This window comes from Cordyceps fumosorosea, assembly GCF_001636725.1.
Source record: "Cordyceps fumosorosea ARSEF 2679 chromosome Unknown scaffold_18, whole genome shotgun sequence".
In the NCBI taxonomy this organism is placed as follows: domain Eukaryota; kingdom Fungi; phylum Ascomycota; class Sordariomycetes; order Hypocreales; family Cordycipitaceae; genus Cordyceps; species Cordyceps fumosorosea.
This window is the reverse complement of record NW_017387318.1, coordinates 55,546-76,883: the sequence shown is the minus strand read 5'-3', so window position 1 is coordinate 76,883 and position 21,338 is coordinate 55,546. Positions and strand designations below refer to the sequence as shown.

General features: G+C 56.4%; 7 protein-coding genes across 7 annotated transcripts; 5 read left to right on the top strand and 2 right to left on the bottom strand.

Annotated features, from left to right (window-relative positions):
- Positions 1 to 61: 61 nt before the first annotated feature.
- Positions 62 to 2,343, top strand: ISF_06707 (ARF-like GTPase ARLP2; the record flags this gene model as incomplete). The annotated part of the gene is made up of 4 exons (XM_018850311.1): positions 62 to 65; positions 118 to 330; positions 420 to 1,053; positions 1,116 to 2,343. The coding sequence occupies 4 exons, from the start codon at positions 62 to 64 to the stop codon at positions 2,341 to 2,343; spliced, it is 2,079 nt and encodes a 692-aa protein (XP_018702351.1).
- Positions 2,344 to 2,903: 560 nt separating this feature from the next.
- Positions 2,904 to 4,129, top strand: ISF_06706 (homoserine kinase; the record flags this gene model as incomplete). Its single annotated transcript, XM_018850310.1, has 3 exons — positions 2,904 to 3,327; positions 3,415 to 3,713; positions 3,776 to 4,129. 3 exons carry the CDS (start codon positions 2,904 to 2,906, stop codon positions 4,127 to 4,129), a joined length of 1,077 nt encoding a protein of 358 aa, XP_018702350.1.
- Positions 4,130 to 5,204: 1,075 nt separating this feature from the next.
- Positions 5,205 to 6,283, top strand: ISF_06705 (hypothetical protein; the record flags this gene model as incomplete). Its single annotated transcript, XM_018850309.1, has 2 exons — positions 5,205 to 5,390; positions 5,465 to 6,283. 2 exons carry the CDS (start codon positions 5,205 to 5,207, stop codon positions 6,281 to 6,283), a joined length of 1,005 nt encoding a protein of 334 aa, XP_018702349.1.
- Positions 6,284 to 6,454: 171 nt separating this feature from the next.
- On the bottom strand, positions 6,455 to 6,945 carry ISF_06704 (Extracellular membrane protein, CFEM domain protein; the record flags this gene model as incomplete). The annotated part of the gene is made up of 2 exons (XM_018850308.1): positions 6,455 to 6,645; positions 6,708 to 6,945. The coding sequence occupies 2 exons, from the start codon at positions 6,943 to 6,945 to the stop codon at positions 6,455 to 6,457; spliced, it is 429 nt and encodes a 142-aa protein (XP_018702348.1).
- A 6,774-nt stretch (positions 6,946 to 13,719) lies between these two features.
- ISF_06703 (Poly(A)+ RNA export protein) lies at positions 13,720 to 14,962 on the top strand (the record flags this gene model as incomplete). The annotated part of the gene is made up of 3 exons (XM_018850307.1): positions 13,720 to 13,992; positions 14,077 to 14,528; positions 14,605 to 14,962. The coding sequence occupies 3 exons, from the start codon at positions 13,720 to 13,722 to the stop codon at positions 14,960 to 14,962; spliced, it is 1,083 nt and encodes a 360-aa protein (XP_018702347.1).
- A 1,368-nt stretch (positions 14,963 to 16,330) lies between these two features.
- On the top strand, positions 16,331 to 18,290 carry ISF_06702 (general amino-acid permease GAP1; the record flags this gene model as incomplete). The annotated part of the gene is made up of 4 exons (XM_018850306.1): positions 16,331 to 16,634; positions 16,689 to 16,896; positions 16,960 to 17,169; positions 17,228 to 18,290. 4 exons carry the CDS (start codon positions 16,331 to 16,333, stop codon positions 18,288 to 18,290), a joined length of 1,785 nt encoding a protein of 594 aa, XP_018702346.1.
- A 157-nt stretch (positions 18,291 to 18,447) lies between these two features.
- ISF_06701 (Fungal transcriptional regulatory protein) lies at positions 18,448 to 20,033 on the bottom strand (the record flags this gene model as incomplete). The annotated part of the gene is made up of 4 exons (XM_018850305.1): positions 18,448 to 19,200; positions 19,256 to 19,435; positions 19,496 to 19,930; positions 19,977 to 20,033. 4 exons carry the CDS (start codon positions 20,031 to 20,033, stop codon positions 18,448 to 18,450), a joined length of 1,425 nt encoding a protein of 474 aa, XP_018702345.1.
- Between the last annotated feature and the right edge of the window lie 1,305 nt (positions 20,034 to 21,338).

Here is a 21,338-nt window from a genome sequence, read left to right as displayed (position 1 = left end):
ATTGTCATGGCTGCATTCACAGTACTCAATTCAATAAATCATCACACCTTTACGATACACGATGAGTTGCGTGACACGGAATCTTGCTAGTTCGGTTCCCGGCTAACATCTCTGCAGAGCTGGGCAAGTGGATGTTCTGGCGGCCGGATGAGCGTCGCGTGCTGATGCTGGGCTTCGACTACGCGGGCAAGACGACCCTTCTGTACCGATGGGTCCTCGATGAGCCAATCACGGCCATTCCCACCATCGGCTTCAACGTCGAGACCATCAAACATCCCGGAGGCTACGCATTCCAAGTGTGGGACGTTGGGGGTTGGCTCGGGTCCTCTGGTTTGATTGACACGGGCCAAGGCTAATCAATCGCTGATCAGGGTGTGACAAGATCCGACCGCTGTATCGACACTACTTTCAAAACACAGAATGCCTCATCTACATGCACAATTGCTCAGAGATGGAGAGGCTCGATGAGCAGGTGGGTGTGCTCAAGACCGTCATCACCGACGACGAGATGCTCGCTGTGCCGGTCCTGGTTGTGCTCAACGTGCAAGACCTGATGCAGCCGGCGGCCAAGGCCGAACACATGGCTAAGATCCTGGCGGCATACGCAGAGCTCATCGCGACGTGCAGGAGACCAGGGTCGATCAGGATTTTCAACCAGCCCGGCTTCTCCGCCAAGACGGCCGAGAATCCTAGGATTATCCTAGACGAGGTCGTGAAGATGCTGGAGGACCAGAACGGCGGTGCTGCTGCGCTCCCAGCGAAAAAGAAGACGGACGCAGAAAACGCCAACCCAACGGCCCTCGCTTTGGATGCTGAGCGAGTAAAGACGATGGTGGAGGCTGACTCCATGACGACAGACGGCTTCTGGCAGGCTTTCGAGGACGGATCGCTAGCGCCATGGGATCACTACAATCACCTCAAGGCTGGCTTCTTCGTGTTGATGGAAGCCTTTGAGCAAGGGTGCGGCGTTCTCGAAGCCGCCGAGACCTTCATCGGCCACTTGGAGCGGCTGCGAGCGGGGAACCCGCAGCGTTTCCGCAACACGACCCATCGGTAAGCAGGATTTGGTTCTGAGGTTACTGCTGTAAAGGTTCACAGTTAATGCCAGTTTGCAGCACAATGACCATCTTCTGGCTGGCGCAGCTCCACGTCGCCGCCGCCAACTATATCAACACGCTCAACACCAAGCGGGCGCTGCGGCGGGACGACTTCAAGGACGTCCTGTTGCACAGCCCCCAACTCACGGATGCCAGGCTGTGGAGCACGTACTACTCCAAGGCCATCTTGTTCGCCAAGGAGCCCAGGGAGCGATGGTGTCTGCCGGACCTGAAGCCGCTGCCGTCCGTCGCGGTGACGGCCGCGAAGCGCCGCCAGAAACCAGGCCAGCCGCCCGCCGCCGTCGGCGTCGCGGACCGGCTCATCAGTTTCGGTCTGACCGTCGTCCAGCAGACGCTGACGTCCAAGGCGCGCCGCGGGCCCATTGTCAAGGCTGCCCTCGCCGCGCTGGAATCCTCAACGATGCGGGAGCGCGCCGTCACCGCTGCCATCCCGCCGTACTCCGAGACGCAGGCGTATTTCTGGGTGCAAATGGTCCACGCCGCCATCGCCACAGCCGCCTCTCCCGAGAATGCTGCGAAGAGAGAAGATGAGAAGCACGAGTGGTCCGGGTCGGTGGAGGCGCTAACGCTCCCGGCGTTCAAGGCCCTCTACAGCATCACCGGGGACGAGTGGCGCGCGCACTACTCGACGAAGCTGTGGGAAAGCCTCGGGGCGCGGATGCAGTTCTGCCCGCCGGACAGGAAGCCCCTGCCCAACGTCGTGGCCGTGTTCGATAAGACGGGCGTCAGCGAGGCGCGTGGCGTCATGGTCGAGAAGCAGGTCTCAGAGAGCGAGCCGGGCGACGCGGAGCTTCCGCTGGCAAAGGACCTGGCGGTCATGGCGGCGGTGCTGGCGCAGGAGGTCGTGGACGGATCGAGCAGTGGGCACGGGGCGATGATGCAGTCGCTCTTTGAGGTGATGCATTCGAAGGCGACGGATGAGGAGGAGAGGGAGCAGGTCGCGAGCCGCAAGCGACGGTCGCGGGCCATCGCGGCAGCCCTAGAGGTGCCGTGTCCCGGCATCGACGGCCTGACGCAGAGAGTGTTTTGGGTGCAGCAAATGCTCCTGGCCGTTGGCGGGCTCGATGGAGGAGCGAACTTTGGGGATTTCATCCGAACAAACGCGCATCTGGCGTACAAGGACCTCGCGTTGGTGTACTACTCGCCGATGCTGTGGGCGAGCGAGGAGGCCAAGGCGGTGTACATAGCGCCGGACCGCAAGGCTCTCAGCAGCCTGGTGAGTTGATTATTAGGAGTAATAAGTGACCATGTTGAATGGGATGACTCGTGCAAATTTGGTTGGCAGAATGGGAGCGCTGTGAAAAGGGGACAAGTGTCAGGGTCTGTATGTCTGGGCCGGATTGGGACAGCCTTGCAGAGATGAGAGATCCACCATACCTTCCTTTGTTGCATCTGCAGTGACTGTAAGCGGCGAGGGCAGCAGTCGCGTGTTCAAGGGCGACAATTTGTGTCGAAAACGGGATGTAATAAAAATCATGAAAAATCATGGATATATCATCGCAGCTAAATATTGGATCCTCTACTCCGTAACATGCACTGATGCCCTCTACTATACGCTCCCTGCTCTATAACTTCCTTCACTTCCTCCGCCAGCTACTGAGCTCCGGTTATCGGTGTGCCCCGCCACGAGTCACTGATTTTCAAAAAACGCTTCCCTCTCTCCCCCGCCAAACAAAACAACCAGCGCTTCCTCCTCTCTCCGTTGCTAATTGAACCTCTATTTCCCCTTCCCCGTCCCGTCCCGTCCCGTCTCGTCCTCTGCTCCCTGCTGTTTCAACTACAGCCATGGAGTCCTTCACCATCCGGACGCCCTGCTCCAGCGCCAACATCGGCCCCGGCTTCGATGTCATCGGCCTCGCCCTCTCCATCTACCTCGAGCTCGACGTCACCATCGACCGCAGCAAGCCGCGCTCCGAGCACCCGCTCAACTGCCGCATCACCTACGAGGGCCAGGGCGCCGGCGGGCCCGACATCAGCCTCGACCCGCAGAGCAACCTCATCACCCGCGTCGCCCTCTATGTCCTGCGCTGCCACGACCAGCGCGCGTTCCCCGTCGAGACGCACGTCCACATCCGCAACCCGATCCCGCTCGGTCGCGGCCTCGGGAGCTCCGGCGCGGCCGTCGTCGCCGGCGTCTTCCTCGGACGCGAGCTCGGCGGCCTGCACCACCTGGACAACAACAGGCTGTTCGACTACTGCCTGATGATTGGTGCGAACTCCCACCCACCACCGGTCGTGGTTGGTCGAAAGAGGGCTTGTGGGATGTACAGGAGCTAACCCGCTATTGTGTGAATAGAAAGACATCCAGACAACGTCGGCGCGGCGCTGTTTGGTGGCTTCGTCGGAACGTACCTCATGCCGCTCAAGCCCGAGGACGCCTCCCGCATCGAGGTGCCGCTCAGTGAGGTGCTGCCGTCACCGGCCGGCGGTGTCGACACGGGCAAGAAGCCGCCCGAGCCGCCGGTCGGCATCGGCCACCGCATCGAGTTTCCCTGGAACAAGGAGATCAAGGCCGTGGCTATCGTGCCCGAGTTTGTCGTGCCCACCGCCGAGGCGCGCGCCGTGCTGCCGGAAAAGTACCCCCGCAACGACGTGGTAAGGGCCCCCGCCCGACTTCCCTCCTTCAGACCCTCCCAGCCTGACCTAACCTTGTACAGACGTTCAACCTCCAGCGCATCGCCCTGCTACCCGTCGCCCTCGGCCAGTCGCCGCCCGACCCGGAGCTCATCCACCTCGCCATGCAGGACCGCATCCACCAGCCGTACCGCCAGACGCTCATCCCGGGCCTCACCGAGGTCGTCGAGTCCATGTCGCCCAAGACGCAGCCGGGTTTCCTCGGTGTCTGCCTGTCCGGCGCGGGCCCCACCATCCTCGCGCTGGCCACGTCCAACTTTGAGGAAATTGCCGACCAGATCATCGCTAAACTCAAGCTGCACAACGAGAACAAGGCGCTCGAGTGCCGCTGGATGGTGTTGGAGCCGGCCAAGGGCACGGAGGTGGTCCGGTCATGATGGGAGACGGGGAGGAACAAAAGGCTGAGGAGATTAGATGGGGATCTGACGTTGATGTAGACGACAATTTTTTAGGATATTTCTGGATAGAGGTGGGCAGCGTACGTGTCCCTGGTCATGCCGTGGCGAGCGGCCATTGGCAGTTCAACTCTGTCAGCAGGCTCGCCAACTGGCAGACAGGCGGGATGCATGCATGTATGAATATATGGATACCACGTAAATCTAGCTACCTTGAAGTCGGCGTTGCATGGCTCTCGCCTGCAGCTACATGTCCGTCAGCGGAGCGACCCCCATCACCCCGCGATGTGTTGTCGCGAAGCCCGAATGACACAAATACAGCCTGCTCACTGGCTTTCCTTTTGGTCCAATTTACTTTTACTTCATTCATAAAATCCACTACATCGTACCACATGGCCACTCTTTAGCCGCCCAGAATCTACGTGCCTATACTAAGCTGGAAAAGAGCCTCTCGGTACATGCTAGGGGTGATGTCTTGTCCTCGAACAGACGCTGTCGAGTCAGGGACACAGTCCACGCACAACATGCTGTTTTGGATGAGTCAGTTGTAGAATAAAAACATACGGATTTCTTCTGAAACGATTTCAGTCGGAAAAGAATCGATTTCCAGGGTTCACAAAATACTATCCGGCTGTCCGTCCCAACAAAATTAAAAGCCCAGCGCCCACGTTGTTGCTGACGGGAATCTTAGCGGCCGCTCGAAAAGGCAAGTACCTCGGCCCAGGCACACGGACGGATTTTATCTTACTTCATTTTCATTGGCACTTTTCGGTGTCCCTGACGCTCGGGACTCGTACCTCATCCTTCAACTTCTCATACCCTCTCTTGTCATCATCTCCTTCTCGTTCTTTTCTGCGCAGGTCCTGTATGCGCCAGTGCGCCGCGACGACCGCACTCTGCCTTGGCCAAACGCTGCTCCTTTGGGTCGCCGCCTTGGTCCTCATCCTCTTCGTCTCCCTGCGCGGCGCAATCGCCCAACGCCTCTTCCGCTCACCGTCACCGCCCGTCGCATCGAATAATATCCGAGGAACATAACGCCGAGAAAGAAAGAGAAATCATGTCGTTCAAGATGATGGTGCGCGTTGGCGTGCCGCTGGTCCTCGGGTCTACCGGCTACGCCGCCTCGCGCGTCAACTGGCAAAAGGCCGTCCGCGCCTTTCTCACCGGCCCCGGACGCAGCTCGCGCATCCTTCTCCTCATCTTTGTGCTGTTCAACATGAAGAACATGCCGTTTGTCTGGACAGTATGTTTTCTCCGCAGCAGCCCAATAACTAGCCTCCCCCTCGCCCTGCCTTGTCGCTAACTTCCCCCTTCCAGTACCGCATCTTTTACCCCATCATCCACCACAACCTCATCCGTCCCGCGCCGGAGCTCGGCCCGCGCGCCCTCTACCGACACGTCATCACGCGCACGCGCGCGCCGCTGCTCGAGATTGACTACAACCTGCACAAGTCCAACTCGACCTACTTCGCCGACCTCGACGCCTCGCGCACCCAGCTCGTCGCCTACCTGTGCCGCCCCGGCCTCGCCCGCCTCGCCTCCAACCCGCGCCACCACGTCGTCCTCGACCCGCAGACCGGCCGCCCCGCGCGCGGCGCTCTCGGCATCATGCTCGGCTCCGTGTCGTGCAGCTTCCGGCGGGAGATTGGCGCGTACCGGCCCTACGAGCTGTGGAGCCGGGTGCTCTGCTGGGACCGCAAGTGGGCGTACATCGTGACGCACTTCGTGCCGGCGGGCGCGGCGCGGCCGACGGAGTGGCTGGACCCGGGGTTCGCGGGGTGCCGCGTGCGCCGCGGGACGGACGCGTCGGGCGGCTGGGAGACGCGGATGCACGCGACGGCGATCAGCAAGTACGTGTTCAAGCTGGGGAGGCTGACGGTGCACCCGGCGGTGGTGCTGGAGGCGAGCGGTCTGCTGCCGGCGCGGCCCGGTGGGTGGACGGGCGGCGAGAACGGGCTGGGCGACGAGGAGGTCGGCCTGGGGAATGTAGACCTCGAGGTGGACGGCGAGTGGACGTGGCAGCGCGTGGAGGCGTCGCGCCGGCAGGGCATGAAGACGGCCCGGCACGTCCAGGAGCTCGAGGCGCTGCACGGCACGTTTGACGGCGGCACCAACGGCGCCATCGCGGTGTACTGAGGGAGGGATAATGTGGAAAGGAATAGAGAGGCCGTTAGAATTATAGAAGCCTTCATTATAGAACAAGACGGCAGCTAGAAAGAATGTCCGCCATTTAATATATACAAGAATATGATCTGATCACTGCAGTTTGCCAGCCAGATGGTCACGGTTTGACAGTAACAGTAACCCTTATAGCCACAACGCCGTAGCCGTAAACGATGCCGCCGAAATGACCGCCCATCCGGCACCGTACAACCTTGCCGCCGCGCCCGTCCTTGTCGAGCTCTCGTTCGCCGGCAGTGCGTACATGCCCTCTATGCTGCCATTGTGCTTGCTCGCGTACGCCTTTTCGCACTCTCCCACGATGATGCTCCCCGTCTCTACACAGAAAAAAAATTGTTAGCCAATCTTGTCGTCGTCCCCGGAGAGAAGGGAGTCGCACTCATGATGTCGTCAATCTTGCACCCGGCCTTGACCATGCACGGCGCCCCGAGGGCGGATATTTCGGGCAGCCGCGCGCAGATGCACTCGCTGTCGAGCAGGCCGCAGCCGGCCTGGCCGGGCCCGGCGACGGCGCACTGGAGAGCGCACTGGGGAACTTCCGCGGTGATGGCGGTGAGGTTGAGCCCGTCGGCGATGACGGCCGCGATGAGCGCGGCGATGAGGAGGAGGATGCGCATGTCGGTCGATTTATGTTCTTGTCTTTTTCTATTGTCCTTGTTCTTGTCCTTGTCCTCGCCCCAGAATTGTTTTCATTTGGCTTTTGTCCCGTCCTCGAGCCGCTATCCACTCATGGTGTCAATAAAAGGCGTCTGTGGCTGCGACAATTGGCGTGTGTAAGTCGAGAGATCAGGGCAACGACCAAGCCGCCTCTTTGGGCAAAGAAGAACAAAAAACGCAGTTCTTTTCGAGAAAACTTGATAAGAGAAGGGATGGAGAAGTCAAAGTAACTAACAGCACCCCGGAGCCTTTTCTTGCTCAGCCCTCGGCTGGGTAAGGATAGTCAGGGAAGGACGATATCCGTGCAGGCGTTGCAATTGTGGGGGACAAGCGAGACAATTGCCCCCTATTCCACAGCTATAGTCAGCCTACCATAGTACTAAACCATATACGATTAGAGGCGTAAAAACGGCACAGACAGCAAGGCAGAAGTAGCATATTGGGCGGCCCCTAGTCTGGTTTCGCATCATGGCGCTGGTTCCTGGGCTTGCAGTAGCGGCATATCAGGTTTGTGCCGCTCCTTGCCATGTGAAGAAGGGAGGATGAAGAAGCGCGACGTCGATACAACCCCCGAGGGTTACTGTTTAGAACTGTTCAAAAAGCAGTCGGTCCTATTGCATCCAACGTAAGCAGTGGCAGCCAACTCCCAACCGATCTTGTTTCCTCGAATTGATGAACTAGTTGCCAAGTCCAGATCGACCTCACTATTTCGCTGATTGTCCAGCCGCATGTAGAATATATTGAGAATAGGGGTTGTATGTAGGGCACTAACGAGCCTGTGAATCGGGCTGAACGATAGCCTGATCTCCTCTGACGAGTCAGTATCGTACGACAAGGCGTTTGGGCAATTATTTTTTTTCAACTTGGGACAAAAAAAAAGACACTGCTACAAAGTCCACTGTCCTGTAGTCGGAAAACCGGCTTGATAATCCCAAGAGCTTTTTTCCAGTTATTGTTTCCTTGCTGGTGTGATCTCCCGCAGCAGAGATCAGATGTTGACATTCATGCCTCGTTGGACATTCCTATATCGAATCCCTTGTCAATGTTGTAGCGTCTGGCGTCTGCCCTAGGCTATGCAACTACTGTTGTTCATGGTAGCCACCCATCTCAGCCAACACGCTCAACTGTTATTTTGCACCTACATATGTGGATGTCGGCGCAATGAAAACCCTGCTGTACGTCTGCGAACTCTATTCCATTGACATCGCCGCTCTATTCTCCACGCCTCGTGCAACCACATCGTCTCAACTTCATAGCTAGCGCTGTTTCTAGACAGTTTGACTGACCAGTGGTACTGCCAATCATATGGCGGCCGTGTTGTGCAATGAAGTAGTGTTTCTTACCTCCACGAAGCAGTGATCAAGGAAATGACGATTAAAGTCCAGGAAAAAGAGGTTAGGCTGGGAAATACCATTCCTTGGCAAGAGTGCGTTGAGCCCGCATGTGTCGATTGACGAAACAATGGCCGAAACTCTTTGTTTGCGCGCTGGACTGTCAGTGCCTTCTTCTAAGAGCTCAATTTTTACCAATGATATGCTGGGGTTGGACATGGCCCGTCCAGTCACCGCTGCTGCAGCGCTCCTCTTTGACAGTTAGTCCAACATTGCGCAAAGACTACGTCTTCACGCGCCAGGGCTATTGCTGAAGGTCCTGCTGCGCGACGTCTTGTTCAGACTTGAGGGTCGAGCCTTTCGGCTAGAAGGGCGAATGCGTGACAAGGCTTTCAAGAAAGGGGCAAGCAGAGTGAGCTGGCAGTTTCGTGGGAAGCATTACACAGCGGAGCGACCAGAGGCTGTGGAGGGGAGGAGTGGCGAGATTGGTAATGGTGATACATTTATTCGTTTTTTTTTCATAGACTGAAAAGCAATTTAATTTTTTCTTCTTAAAAAATATATTGAAACGTACTCTGTGCTATGTCCACAGTGCCGCAATTGGCACTCGACCAACAATCACCTGCCGACTCTACATCCAAGAAACAACTCTTTTGAAACTCCAGCCATAAAGTATTGTTTCGTATGGAGGCATTACAAGCAATTTAACTCCATTTACTTCTGTACTTGTACTGGGTGGTACCGCCTCCTCCTCAAATGATGTACGTGTTCCGGCTCCTTGAATCGCACAATGTACAGCACGTCGGCGGCTGTCCCAGCGGCAACCGGTACCACATATGAGGACAAAGACCACGACATTCTGCCTCATACCACCACTATTAGACCCAAGTTTACGGCGGCTACTGTTTTCTGCCCACTACTTCGTCAAAGGTCACCTAGAAGCCTGACGCTTGTGCCACAGAGTACAAGAAAGCACGCAGGTACAGGCTGATGGGGACATGTCATATCATACTCAGTAATACCTACGGAAGCATGCAGGTAGGCGTCCAGCTTCAGTTGCCGGTATAATCTGCGAATATGGTGATTATGTTGACGTCTGCGTAAACAAATCCTGGCAGAGGTCATGCTCTAGATACGGTACACCTGCCGTTGTAGACGGGATACAGGACGGGTCATGGGTACGAGCGCCATAAAACAGGAAGAAAGGAACAGGAATGTGGAAGTAACAAAGTGAGGGAGACTTGGGCGACTATTTATGGCAATTTAATACGTCATGTACGGCCTTACATGTACGGATAAAGAGATGCTGGTCCCTGCTAATGTGCCCCGACTGACTTGTGCCAGCCTGCCAGTGTATCACATCCAGCACATCCCAATACTAATACGTAGTAGCAAGGCAGTCTGTGGTACAATGTACAGGTAGAAAAGGTTCGGCTTGTCGGTGGCTTTGGCTGATGAATGGACCGGATGGCTGGAGCGCTGAATGACTGATGCTTCTGTGTAATCTGGCCCTCGTAGTGTTTATAAAGGTTCAAGATGCGGCCACTTCTCCGAAAGGAAGCCTCTCTCTACCACCGCCGTTTTAATCGTTATCAATTTCCGTCATGGAGCGTGACTTGGGTTCTTCCACGTCCAACGACAAGCACGAAATCGATAAGGCCGCTTCCCCAGCAAAGAACCCGCATAACGTTCCGCACCCGATATATGAACGGGCAGATGCATGCTACAAGTTTCTTGAACAAATTTATTTTTATCTGCTCGACAGTATCAACAGCGACAAGAGCCGGGACGCACTCCGCAAGTTCTACAAATGGTGCAAGTTGTTGGACGTATGGGTTGAGAATGGACGCAACCTTGACGCGCTGCTTGATGCATCAAGGACTCCACTTCGCAATTTCATAGAGAGCCGCCTAGGTGCATTGGGCCAGTGCTCGTGGTTAGGTATGGAACTGTTTCCTTCACTCCTGTCAACTCGCCTGTCGCCTAATCGAAAGCTTCTTGCTACAGTCCTTAAGATCGCAAAGGCATACGGTACCGACGCCAAGCCAAAAGCCGAGGAAGCATGTTCTACTGACGGTACCGACGCCGGACTAAATGCCTCGGAGGCAAGCAGTACCGACACTGAACCAAAGCCTTTCCAACACTGTTTCGATACTGGATTCACAGCAATCGAATACATACTCAGTGAGCTGAAACGGGTTTCCAATCGCTTAATCCTTTTTAGGGAAAGTGAGTACGGGTTCAAATTACGAGTTCTGTTGTTCCGAGAGAACCGTAACATTTCCGGCCTAAATCCGGCCGTTATCCAGCACATCATGGTCCAATATCCTCATCTCAAACCAACTTTCCGTCATAGCTGGGGTGTTTCGTGTTCAAAGACCAAGAAGAAATATTTCGAGCCTGACGAGGCTGCCATCGAAAAGCCAAGGGCACCTAGCGACGAACCTGCCGGTCTATTCAAGGCTTTAAAAGATGCTGTGCTCTTCACTCACTACAAAATGCTCTGTATCATGGCAGACAAAAAGCTGCGACTCGAAGAATCCAAGTGTCCTGAAATAGCCTCGTGGACATTACCTGCCGTGGAAACTCCTCCGCCTCCATCAGCGAAACAGGAATGCCCAGTCTGCAAAGAGCCATGTTCCAAAGACTCGGTTGATCTCCCGAATGACATGTTAGTCGCCGCGCATCTCTACAACAAGCATCATCCCTTGCTATGCATCACCCTGCTAACTCGAGATAGGTGCCATTTCATGCATACCGCTAAGCCATACATTTGCCTGTACGAACACTGCCAGCGAGGCGGCTTGGTCTGTTTTGAGACTGCTGAAGAGTGGAAGGGTCACATGAAAACGGACCACACGAGTATTTGGACCTGCCACTTGTACAAAAATGTACATTGGCTCTGCCCAGATTGCGATCGTGTCTCACCGGTCGAATTCGAGTCTATTGAGCTGATGGCTGCAGACTTGGCCCATCATCTACACCAGCATCACGGCGAGAAAGATGACGAGGAGACGTTAAAGAGAGCCCGGGGGTACGGCATAGAATGCAACCGAGACATGAACAGTTGCCCGATTTGCGGAACCTGCTACCCGGCTAGCGAACAGGCGACAACCGATGCCGACAACGAGCAGGCGTTGACAGATACCGACAGCGGAGAGTGGTCAACAGATACCGACAGTGACGATGAGTCAACGGATACTGAATCTGTGTGTCTCGATGAACCCAACGAACAGGTGCACGACTGCATCGCAAGCCACTTACTCCAATTGTCCCGCAAGTTCACATACCCTGTACTAAACATGGGCGACTCCTCTTCACAATCTGACGCTGGGCCGAGTTCACCAACAAGTCACCGTCGACAGCCCCCGTCGCCATCGAACCCAGTGACGAATTTTTTCTTACTGATGGCCAGACAAGTTAAGCACGGTAACTTGAGGCTAACCGACCACCCGAACATGGAAGCCTTTCTTGGTCGCATCTTAGCTGAGTCCGGACCTTGATTGTAGTGCGATGAGCCATCGAGTGAATTCCAATTGTTGCAGGCACTCTCCTTTTGCCCTTTTTTTTTTCTGCCATTTCCTCTTATCACCTCTCTTTTCTTTCCCGAAAACACAGCCATTTTCTTCCCTGTCATTTCCCTCTTATCACTTTCCTTTCCTTCCCCAGAAACACAGCAATCTACGAGGCTTTTACAGTATCAGTAAAAAATTGACACAATTCCCACCTCGAGTCTGAACCCATTACAGAGTGCCTTCCGAAGAGAATTAAATGCGTTGAGGGCAGAGCTAATCGACTCACGCATTGTACCAGCAGGCTTACATGTAGCCTTGCAGCACGTAGCACCGCAGAAAACACATACGTCCTTAAAAATATCGGCAGTGCTTTCACGTCACAATGAGACAATCAACTCAACCCCGCCACGGTCTTCTCACGTCGAATGTCGCGGGAAGGCGGAGGTACGTAGATGGCGGCTCGCGAAGCCGACGATGTGATCGGTGAGCCGTGGCCTATCATGCACCATATCGTGAGCGGGCTTGTTTACATGCTGTTAAACTAATTGACGGGCGTATCAGTGACTGACATGTTAACCCGAGCCGCTGGCACTGCCGTTCAGGGACTACGGATGTGATTCTATGATGCGAGGCCTGTACGGAGGTTTACGGGGGGCTGAAGAGCACAAACAAGTAGGAAGACGAGGAGCAAAAGGCAAGGGTGGAGAGAAGGGGGAGAAAGTAAAAGGCAAAAGAGATCCAAGCTATCAGTTGACATAATATATATGGTCCACATCACCAGGGTTTCTGGCTCGGTGCTTGACTCTAATATTGATCATCATCATATGAGCTTGGATCGTCTCTGCGCGACAGACAAATTTCCCAGAAACTTCCAGTGAAGTTTTAGAATGTAAAAAAAGGATTGGGATCAATGGCGGAAGACATCAACAAAAAATACGAGTCCAGTCCAGACGGAGCTAGATTCGGAACCCCCTTCGCCTCAAGAATGAGCCCCATCGAGTAACTGAGCCGTGAAGGCCAGCAATCGCATAACTATCGACCTCGACGAAAATCCTCTGCGCCCGAAACCACCACAGCAAGAACCACAAGCGTCAGCCCACCATCCACCCACTGTCTGCTAGGCGCACACTCCGTCCCGACCGCACCCGACTCGGACTCGTATCTTCATCCTGTAAGGGTTCGAGCGGCGGCTATGGGAACAAAAGGTGTCGCGTTAGCTTCGAGGTAGGCGAATGTAGCGGAGGGCCGGGCATGGTCGCTGCCAGAGGCAGCCAAGGCGCGGAAGTCAGCCGCAGTGCTTTTATGGCGGCGCGTTTCCGCAAGTTCTTTTAATCGGTGAGGAAGAAAAGAAGGTGTCCGGGGACTTTCTCCCAAAGCTAGAGGAAGAGATGCTTCAGATGAAGTATCTCTGTGTGTAAGCTTCGACAGCGATCTGTTGAGCGAAGGGGAGATGAAGAGAAGAGGAAAAAAAAAGGAAAGGAAAAGGCGAGGCAAGAAAATTTGGAGTTCTTAATTCTGCCGCGCTGGTTTTGTGGGGTCGGGATTTGGGCGGTGACGCGCGAAATGGCTGGGCGCATGCATTTACAGGGGAGCGCCGCTCTAAGCGGGAGCTTGCCCAAGTTTCGCGATTTCAACCACCGACCACGGAAACTATTCACAGCTACGACCTCTGCCTTGCACCCCACCAACCGCCGCCTACTCTCAGAGAGCACGAGTGACCTATCCATAGATATAAAATCGGTCTTCTACTGCCTCACTTGCGGGTGTCGCGACTGGTGCCGCGAGAGCACAACGGCCTCGAGCACGCGTTCCGCGAGGACCTGTACCACAAACCACCAACACCTCCTACGGTCCGCTTGCTTTGCAACGCCACACCACACACTTAATTATGTCGAGCCTCTTCGGGACGTCGGCGACGGCCGCGAGCTCGAGCACCTCCAACGCAGTTGGCGACCTCAAGTCCGACGTGGCGCTGAGTGATCCTCCCACGGACACCATCACAGCGCTTACCTTTTCGCCGGGCCAGAGTCAGCAGGACTTCCTTGCTATCTCTAGCTGGGATAACAAAGTTCGCATCTACGAGATTGCCCAGAATGGCCAAAGCCAGGGCCGCCACGCGTTTGAGCACACCCAGCCCGTCTTTGACTGCGACTTTTCCAAGGTGAGTGGGTGGGAAACCATGGCAGCAGGGGAGGAAGATCTCAAAGAAGAAAGACGCTGACCGAGGACATCAAAACATCTGTAGGATGGAACCAAGGTCGCGTCGGCATCGGCCGACAAGAATGTCAAGGTCTGCGATCTCGCCTCTCAGCAGGACATTGTCATCGGCACCCACGACCAGCCCGTACGTTCGTGCCGCTTCTTTGACAACAGCGGCACGCCAATGGTGGTGACAGGCTCGTGGGATAAGACGGTCAAGTACTGGGACCTGCGTCAACAAGGCGCCGCCGCGACGGTGCAGTGCCAGGAACGCGTATATACGATCGACGTGCGCGACAACCTGTGCGTCGTGGGCACGGCCGACCGCTACATCAACGTCATCAACCTCAAGGACCCGACCAAGATCTACAAGACGCTTCAGAGCCCCCTAAAATGGCAAACCCGTGTAGTTAGTTGCTTCACGGACGCTGCTGGCTTTGCCATCGGCAGCATCGAAGGTCGCTGTGCGATCCAATATGTCGAGGATAAGGATTCTACGTAGGCTTTCTCCTCATCTTCTCGCCCTGGTTTCACAGCTTCCGGCTACCCTCAAAGCTTCCGCTAACTTTTGTAGATCAAACTTCTCCTTCAAGTGTCACCGCGACGCCGCGGTCAACAACACAGTGGCCGTCCACGCCGTCAATGCCATCTCGTTCCACCCCGTCCACGGCACGTTCAGCACCGCCGGTTCCGATGGTACCTTCCACTTCTGGGACAAGGACGCCAAGCACCGCCTTAAGGGCTACCCCAACGTCGGTGGTAGTATCACCGCCACCACCTTCAACAAGACCGGCACCATCTTTGCCTACGCCGTCGGCTATGACTGGAGCAAGGGCTACCAGCATAACACGCAAAACTACCCAATCAAGGTCATGCTGCACCCGGTTAACGGCGACGAGTGCAGGCCCCGGCCCTCTACGAAGAAGCGGTAGAGCTTGCGACCGTAGATATGGTGTTCGTGGTCAACCTCCTATATGTCTCTGGTTTTTGTGCCGACTAGTAGAAGCAGGGCAACAATTTGGATCAACGCCCTTTGGAGCAAGGAGGCGCTACTGGTTCAACGAAAGGAAAGGGTATTAAAAAATGCAAGTCAAAATACAATAAGCGAGGGTGCCAATTGCGCTGTGTAGTATTTAGTGTAGGCTTGGCGAGAGCTCGGCATTAATATACTTTGCTATGATTTCTGGGACATCTTTGTATAGGTATGAAGCGTGACGAAGTACTTGGCAGCCCCGCGGTGCGAGGCGCTCGGCACTGCATTCGCAGGTCGCATTCTTCTGTTAGCCAGTATAAAAGATGCGCCGATGCTAGGCGAATAAGATGCCGTGTCAAAATTTGTAGGATTTAGACTCTTAAGATACGCGCTGAGAATGGGCATATTCTTGAAGGCAGCTTAATGTATGTGTATATAGAGGAATAGTCCGCCAATCGTCAACTAACAAGACGCCTATCCGATGTCGTCTAGTGGTTAGGATCCTGCGCTTTCAATCTCATCCTTGAGAGCCGCAGTGGCCGGGGTTCAATTCCCCGCATCGGAGATCCATTTTTTGCCATTTTGTCCTCCTTGCGACAGCAGGTCTAGCCATTTAATAACACGCTATTACTTGTCTTGTTGTCTCTGCCTTTTTTTGCCTTTTTCTTGTTTCAATTCCTTCTGTTGGCCCACCAGGCGTGCATGAACGTTTGTTCAGTGGCAAACAGCTGATTATGGCGTCTGATATTCAGCCACCGCCTCTGAGGCTTACCTCTTGGGCCGTTTTCAACTCTCAGCACCAAAATGGTCCTAATAAGTAGCCTGTGAGCATCTAGCATCACCAACCAGCCAAGCCCACCAACCGCCTAGCTTTTCAACACTGCCTTTTAATAAGCTCCGTCCTAAACGTGCATCAAGTTTGCTCTCGCATCTGCGATTCGCGTAGCGTCTTCGCCTGTTCCACCCTCCTCATACCACTAAAACGCCACCAGCTCATTCATGTCAGCCAGCCTTTGAGCGCGAGTCGATCGGCATTGCAGTGTTGCCTTCGGCGTATGTACATACTAACTAGTAAATAAACGGCCACGGCCTCGCCGCCGCCCAAGACCTTGCGCTAGCTCAATTCTCTGCTGAGAGTCACGCTTTTCCCCCCTTGCCCTTTCGCCTGCCAGGTATCGTCTCTCGTCAGATTTCATCTCGACGACAAGCACCAGCCTGATACAAACGACACGTCCAGGGAGCCTCTCCGGATCGATGTGACAAATCTCCATCGCGTCCTGCGACTCTCGCATAGCAACACCGCCCCCCGGCGCCGGCGGGTTCCAACATGGATGACCACCGCTGGAGCAAGGACGGCGGCGGGGGACCGACGGGGTACCTCCTGCAGCCGGCCATGGGCGACGAGCCGCCGACGCGCGTCCAGCGCTTCTTCCAGGGCTTCCGCCGCGATCCCCAGTCCGAGTTCTACAGGGGCAACGTCGACGCCGACGCCGACACCATCGTCCGCTCCCACGGCGTCGGCCCGCACTACGACCTGCGCAGCGCAACCGTCGACAACGCCCAGCAGGGGGGGCTGATGCGCAGCCTCAAGGGCCGCCACCTCCAGATGATTGCCATTGGCGGCTCCGTCGGTGCGTGCCGGAGAGTTGATGAGGCGAGGAAAAGAAACTGACCAACTCTTGCAGGTGCCGGATTGTTCGTCGCTAGCGGCAAGGCCCTCGCCGTCGGCGGCCCGGCGTCGCTCCTGATTGCCTTCTCCGTCGTCGGCATCATGCTGTTCTGCACTTGCCAGGCGCTCGGCGAGCTGGCCGTCGTCTTCCCCATCGCCGGCTCCTTCTCATCGTGGTCTACGCGATTCCTAGACCCCTCTTGGGGATTCGCGATGGGCTGGAAGTAAGTGCAGTCAAGTCACCAACCAGCTGCGAGACCCAAAGACTGACTAAACATCCTAACCAGCTACGCGATACAATGGCTGGGTGTGTTGCCGTTGGAGATCATTGCGGCTGCACTCACCATCGAGTATTGGAATGCTTCCATCCCGAGGGCCGTCTTCGTCACCATCTTCTTAGTCGTCATTATAACCATTAATATGTTTGGCGTTAAAGGCTATGGAGAAGCGGAATACGCCTTCTCCATGATCAAAGTCATTGCCATCCTAGGCTTCATGTAGGCCTCCCCACCCAAACTCCCTTCCACCGCCTCCCGCTGACTCCGTCACCCCCAGCCTCCTCGGCATCGTCCTCAACATCGGCGGCACGCCGGACAGCGGCTACATCGGCGGCGAGTACTGGCACGACCCGGGCGCCTTCCACAACGGCTTCAAGGGCATCTGCAGCGTCTTCACCACCGCCGCCTTCGCCTTTGCCGGCACCGAGCTCGTCGGCCTCGCCGCCGCCGAGACCGCCGCGCCGCGCAAGTCGCTCCCCACCGCCATCAAGCAGGTCTTCTGGCGCATCACCCTCTTCTACGTCATCGCGCTGACCCTCGTCGGCCTGCTCGTGCCCTACAACAGCCCGCGGCTGTACGGCGGCGACAACCCGGTCGACGCGAGCGCCTCACCCTTCGTCATCGCCATCGAGGACGCGGGCATCCAGGTGCTGCCGTCCGTCATGAACGCCGTCATCCTCGTCGCCATCCTGTCCGTCGGCAACTCGGCCGTCTTCGGGAGCACGCGCACGCTCGCCGCCATGGCCAACCTGCGGCAAGCCCCGCGCATCCTCGGCTACGTCGACCGCAAGGGCCGCCCGCTCGTCGCCATCGCCCTCGCCGCGGCGGTCGGCCTGCTCGCGTACCTCGCCGACCTCCGCCAGCAGCAGGTCGTCCTCGAGTGGCTGCTGACCGCCTCCGGGCTGTCCACCATCTTCACCTGGGGGTCCATCTGTATGTGCCACGTGCGCTTCCGGCGCGCCTGGGCCGCCCGCGGCCACTCCCCCGAGGAGCTGCCTTTCCAGGCGCAGTTCGGCGTCGCCGGGTCGTACGTCGGGCTGGCGCTCAACGGGCTCGTCATCACCACGCAGTTCTGGGTGGGCGTGTCGCCGGTCAACTCGCAGAACATGACGGCGCGCCAGATCGTGCAGAACTTCTTCCTCAAGTGGATGGGCGCGCCGGTCGTGCTCCTCTTCTTCCTGGGGCACAAGTTCTACTACAAGACGAGCTACGTGAGAATTGAGAACCTCGACATGGACACGGGCAGGCGCGAGTTTAACCTGCCGATACTGATAGCGCAGGAAAAGGAGGAGCGCGACAGCTGGCCACGGTGGAAGCATTTTTACAAGGTAATATGTTAACGAACCGGTAGTGCTATGGGTGTGTGATTTGTATAGATTGTGTACAATTTAGGAGCAGGAGTTGCTTCCTGCGACAATGTGTATGAGTCAATTATTTTATTTACAAATATATACCATGGGAATGAGTTTCATTTCTCCCGGTCCAAGTCATCGCCACCTATGCTAAAAACGCACTCGCATCTTCCCAGTGCCACCCGGTATACAGCTCGAATCCCACCGTGTAGTCGCCCGGACTCTTCTCGACCACCTTGATCGTCTTGACTCTATTCTCGCGCGGGATATCCGCACACGTCATCGGGCCCGTAAGCCCGCGCTCCTCGATCGCCACGACGCGCATCACCGTGCCCAGCGCCATCCTACTACTCCACACGCCCTCCTGTCTATCCTGCGCCGCCAGCAACCGTATCGCGCGCGCGCGCAGGTCCCTGTCGCGACTCTTCTGCACCAGGCCGTACAGCACCGGCACCGCCCCCGAGTTCATGTGAAACTGCGGCCCGTCGCCGTCGTCGTCGTCGCGGGACATGGCGACCTCGGCGAGCGCCAGGATCTTGACAAACGTCTCGCGGTGGACGTCCCACAGCATCGGGTCGACCGGCCCGCGCACAATGTTGACGGACAGCTCGGCGGCAAAGTACAGCCGGCGCAGCTCCAGCAGCGCCAGCGCGCGGCCCTCGGCGGGCGTGGCGCGGCGGCGAAGGGCGTGGAAGGCGAGCGTCCACGCGGCGAGGTCGGCGCGGGCGGTCTCGATGGCGCCCTCGTCGTAGCGGTCGAAGTGCAGGCGGATGCTGTTGAGCACGGCCTGCGCGTCGGCGGCGGTGGCGAAGCGGTAGCCGCGCGGGCCGGGGCCGTGGCCGCTCTCGATGATGTTGGCGGCAATGGCGTTGATGCCGGGGTCGAGGTCGTTTATGAGCTTAACGGGGCAAGGTTAGAAAGTTGGGGAAAAGACCGGGATGAGCGGCACGTACGACGTATATTTGGCAGACGACTTGGCTGAGGAAGCTGCGGGCCAGCGCGAAGAGCTTCCGTCGATCCGAGGCGTCGGCGGCGGGCGGCCGGAACGTCTTGTCCAGGGCATCTTCCGCCTGCAGGATCCTATAGCCCAGCGTGACCAGCCTCACCACCGGGACGATCTGACCCCGAAGCGTCTGTAGCTTCCTGTTAGCCAGCTGGTGTGAAGGCGAGTTCCGCCACAAGGGCTTCCTTACCTCGACGCAGATGAACAGGATGCACGAGGCGAGCTGGACGTGCGCGCTCTGCGAGCTTCTATCCATGCAAAGCACCTGCTGGATGGAAGAGTTGTACTGATTGAGGGCGAAGCGGTCGTCTTCCTCGGCGTGCCGGTGCGGCTCGGCGAAGAGCTCGTGGTACGAGGAAAGGGCGATGAGGGAGTGCCAGATGCTGGTCTCGGTGCTGGCAATCTTGAGCACGTACGAGGTCCAGAAGTCGTTCGGGAAGAAGGTGCACAGCTGCTTGAGCGTCTTCTCGTGAAAGTACTGGAAGGAGCGCCACTCCTGGCCCGTGTACGCGGCGCGCGGAGACAGTGGGAGCGGCGGCGACGGGGTTGCGGAGGGGGTGGTGACGACGGGGCCGTAGCCGTCGCATGTGCGGCCTGTAGATACGCCTAGGTGGTGATTGGTGAGCTTTCAGTCGAGTAGGATCTTGATGAGCACGTGCTTGATGACGTACATCTATTACAGGATGGACGGCCCTCGTCACACTTGACGCGTCGGACTGGAAGCACATTGTCAGCATCGTCTTTTCTAGAGGGCAATGAATTGAACGAGGAGCCATGTAGAGAGAGGAGAGAGTCAATGTTCTTACTTCTAAAGCCGTATCGTGTTAGCGACATGCCATCGGCTCCGAGTACAAGGGCCGTTGGTTAGATGGATCTCATCCACGTGCCGGGGACCGTTACTCACTTGCAAGTTCGGCAGCCTGTGCGGACCTTGGGTGCCCTGGCGCGGCGCCGCTGGCCGGCTTTGACGTGCGTCATAAAGAAGCCACGGTTACGATGAGGTCTGTGGAAGTGTCTTTGATGGCTGGTGATGGCTTCAGATCAGACAGTCGTCAGTAGATGACGGTCTGCGAGTTTAGAAGATATTTAGTAGATATTTAGCAGATGAAGTAGCGATGCCTTGGGGGCGGCGGTGCTGTCCGCGGACTCCACCCCCCCCCTCCCCACCAAGTACTTGTGGCTAAGCTGGGATTTATATGCTGCATGTCCTGCTGAGCTCTGTTACTGGGCAAGGATGTGGCCTTGAATAGTAGAGCAGAGAAGGCAGTGCAGAAGAGGCATTGCTTGTAAGTGGCATTTTAGATAGCGGGTTGTAAGTTGAATGAAATGCCGTAAAGACTTGACAGTCAAGTATAGGGCTATTACGACAAAGCGGGGTTTGAGTGGCAGCTTGGCCCTTGTCAGAGTAGGTTTGGCTCTCGGCTTCACTGAGATACGCGACAGACAACCACGTTTTTGAACCTAGTCATTTGCCCGACAGGGTTTTCGAGTCAAGATTGCGAAGCTCCTGTGAATCTATGGACCGGAGATGGGCCAGATGGGCCGAGCATGAAGATTGGATGGGATGCCTCATAGTTGGACCGACTCAGTGGACTTTTAGGGCGGAGCTTGTCGGGTCCGTGGATCCCGTACGGCACTCGATTGGGCGGGAGGCCCCTGCAATGATGGATCAATCGGACGATGCGACTTGTTTCTAGAGATGTGATGGATGGATTGGATCTAGAAGCTTGTTGGCCCAGGATTGGATGTGACATTCTTTTTGGGTATCAGACGGCTAGGTAGGTCGAATTGTTTTGCTGTCTGTCATTGGCTACCTAGTGGTAAAGCATAGCGAGCTGTTTTAGGGCTGGGGGGTCAAGTCAGGTACACGTGTGCCATGAATCAGGAAGGACCTGCAATAGCCGTCGTCAAGCACAAATTACAGATGCATGTGATTCCACACAAGTTTACCTGTATGGGGATCGTCCTGATGGAGGCCGCATGCAACTCGGTGCTTCCCAAAGCCCCATATGGAGACGGGAGTTGAAGAGGGG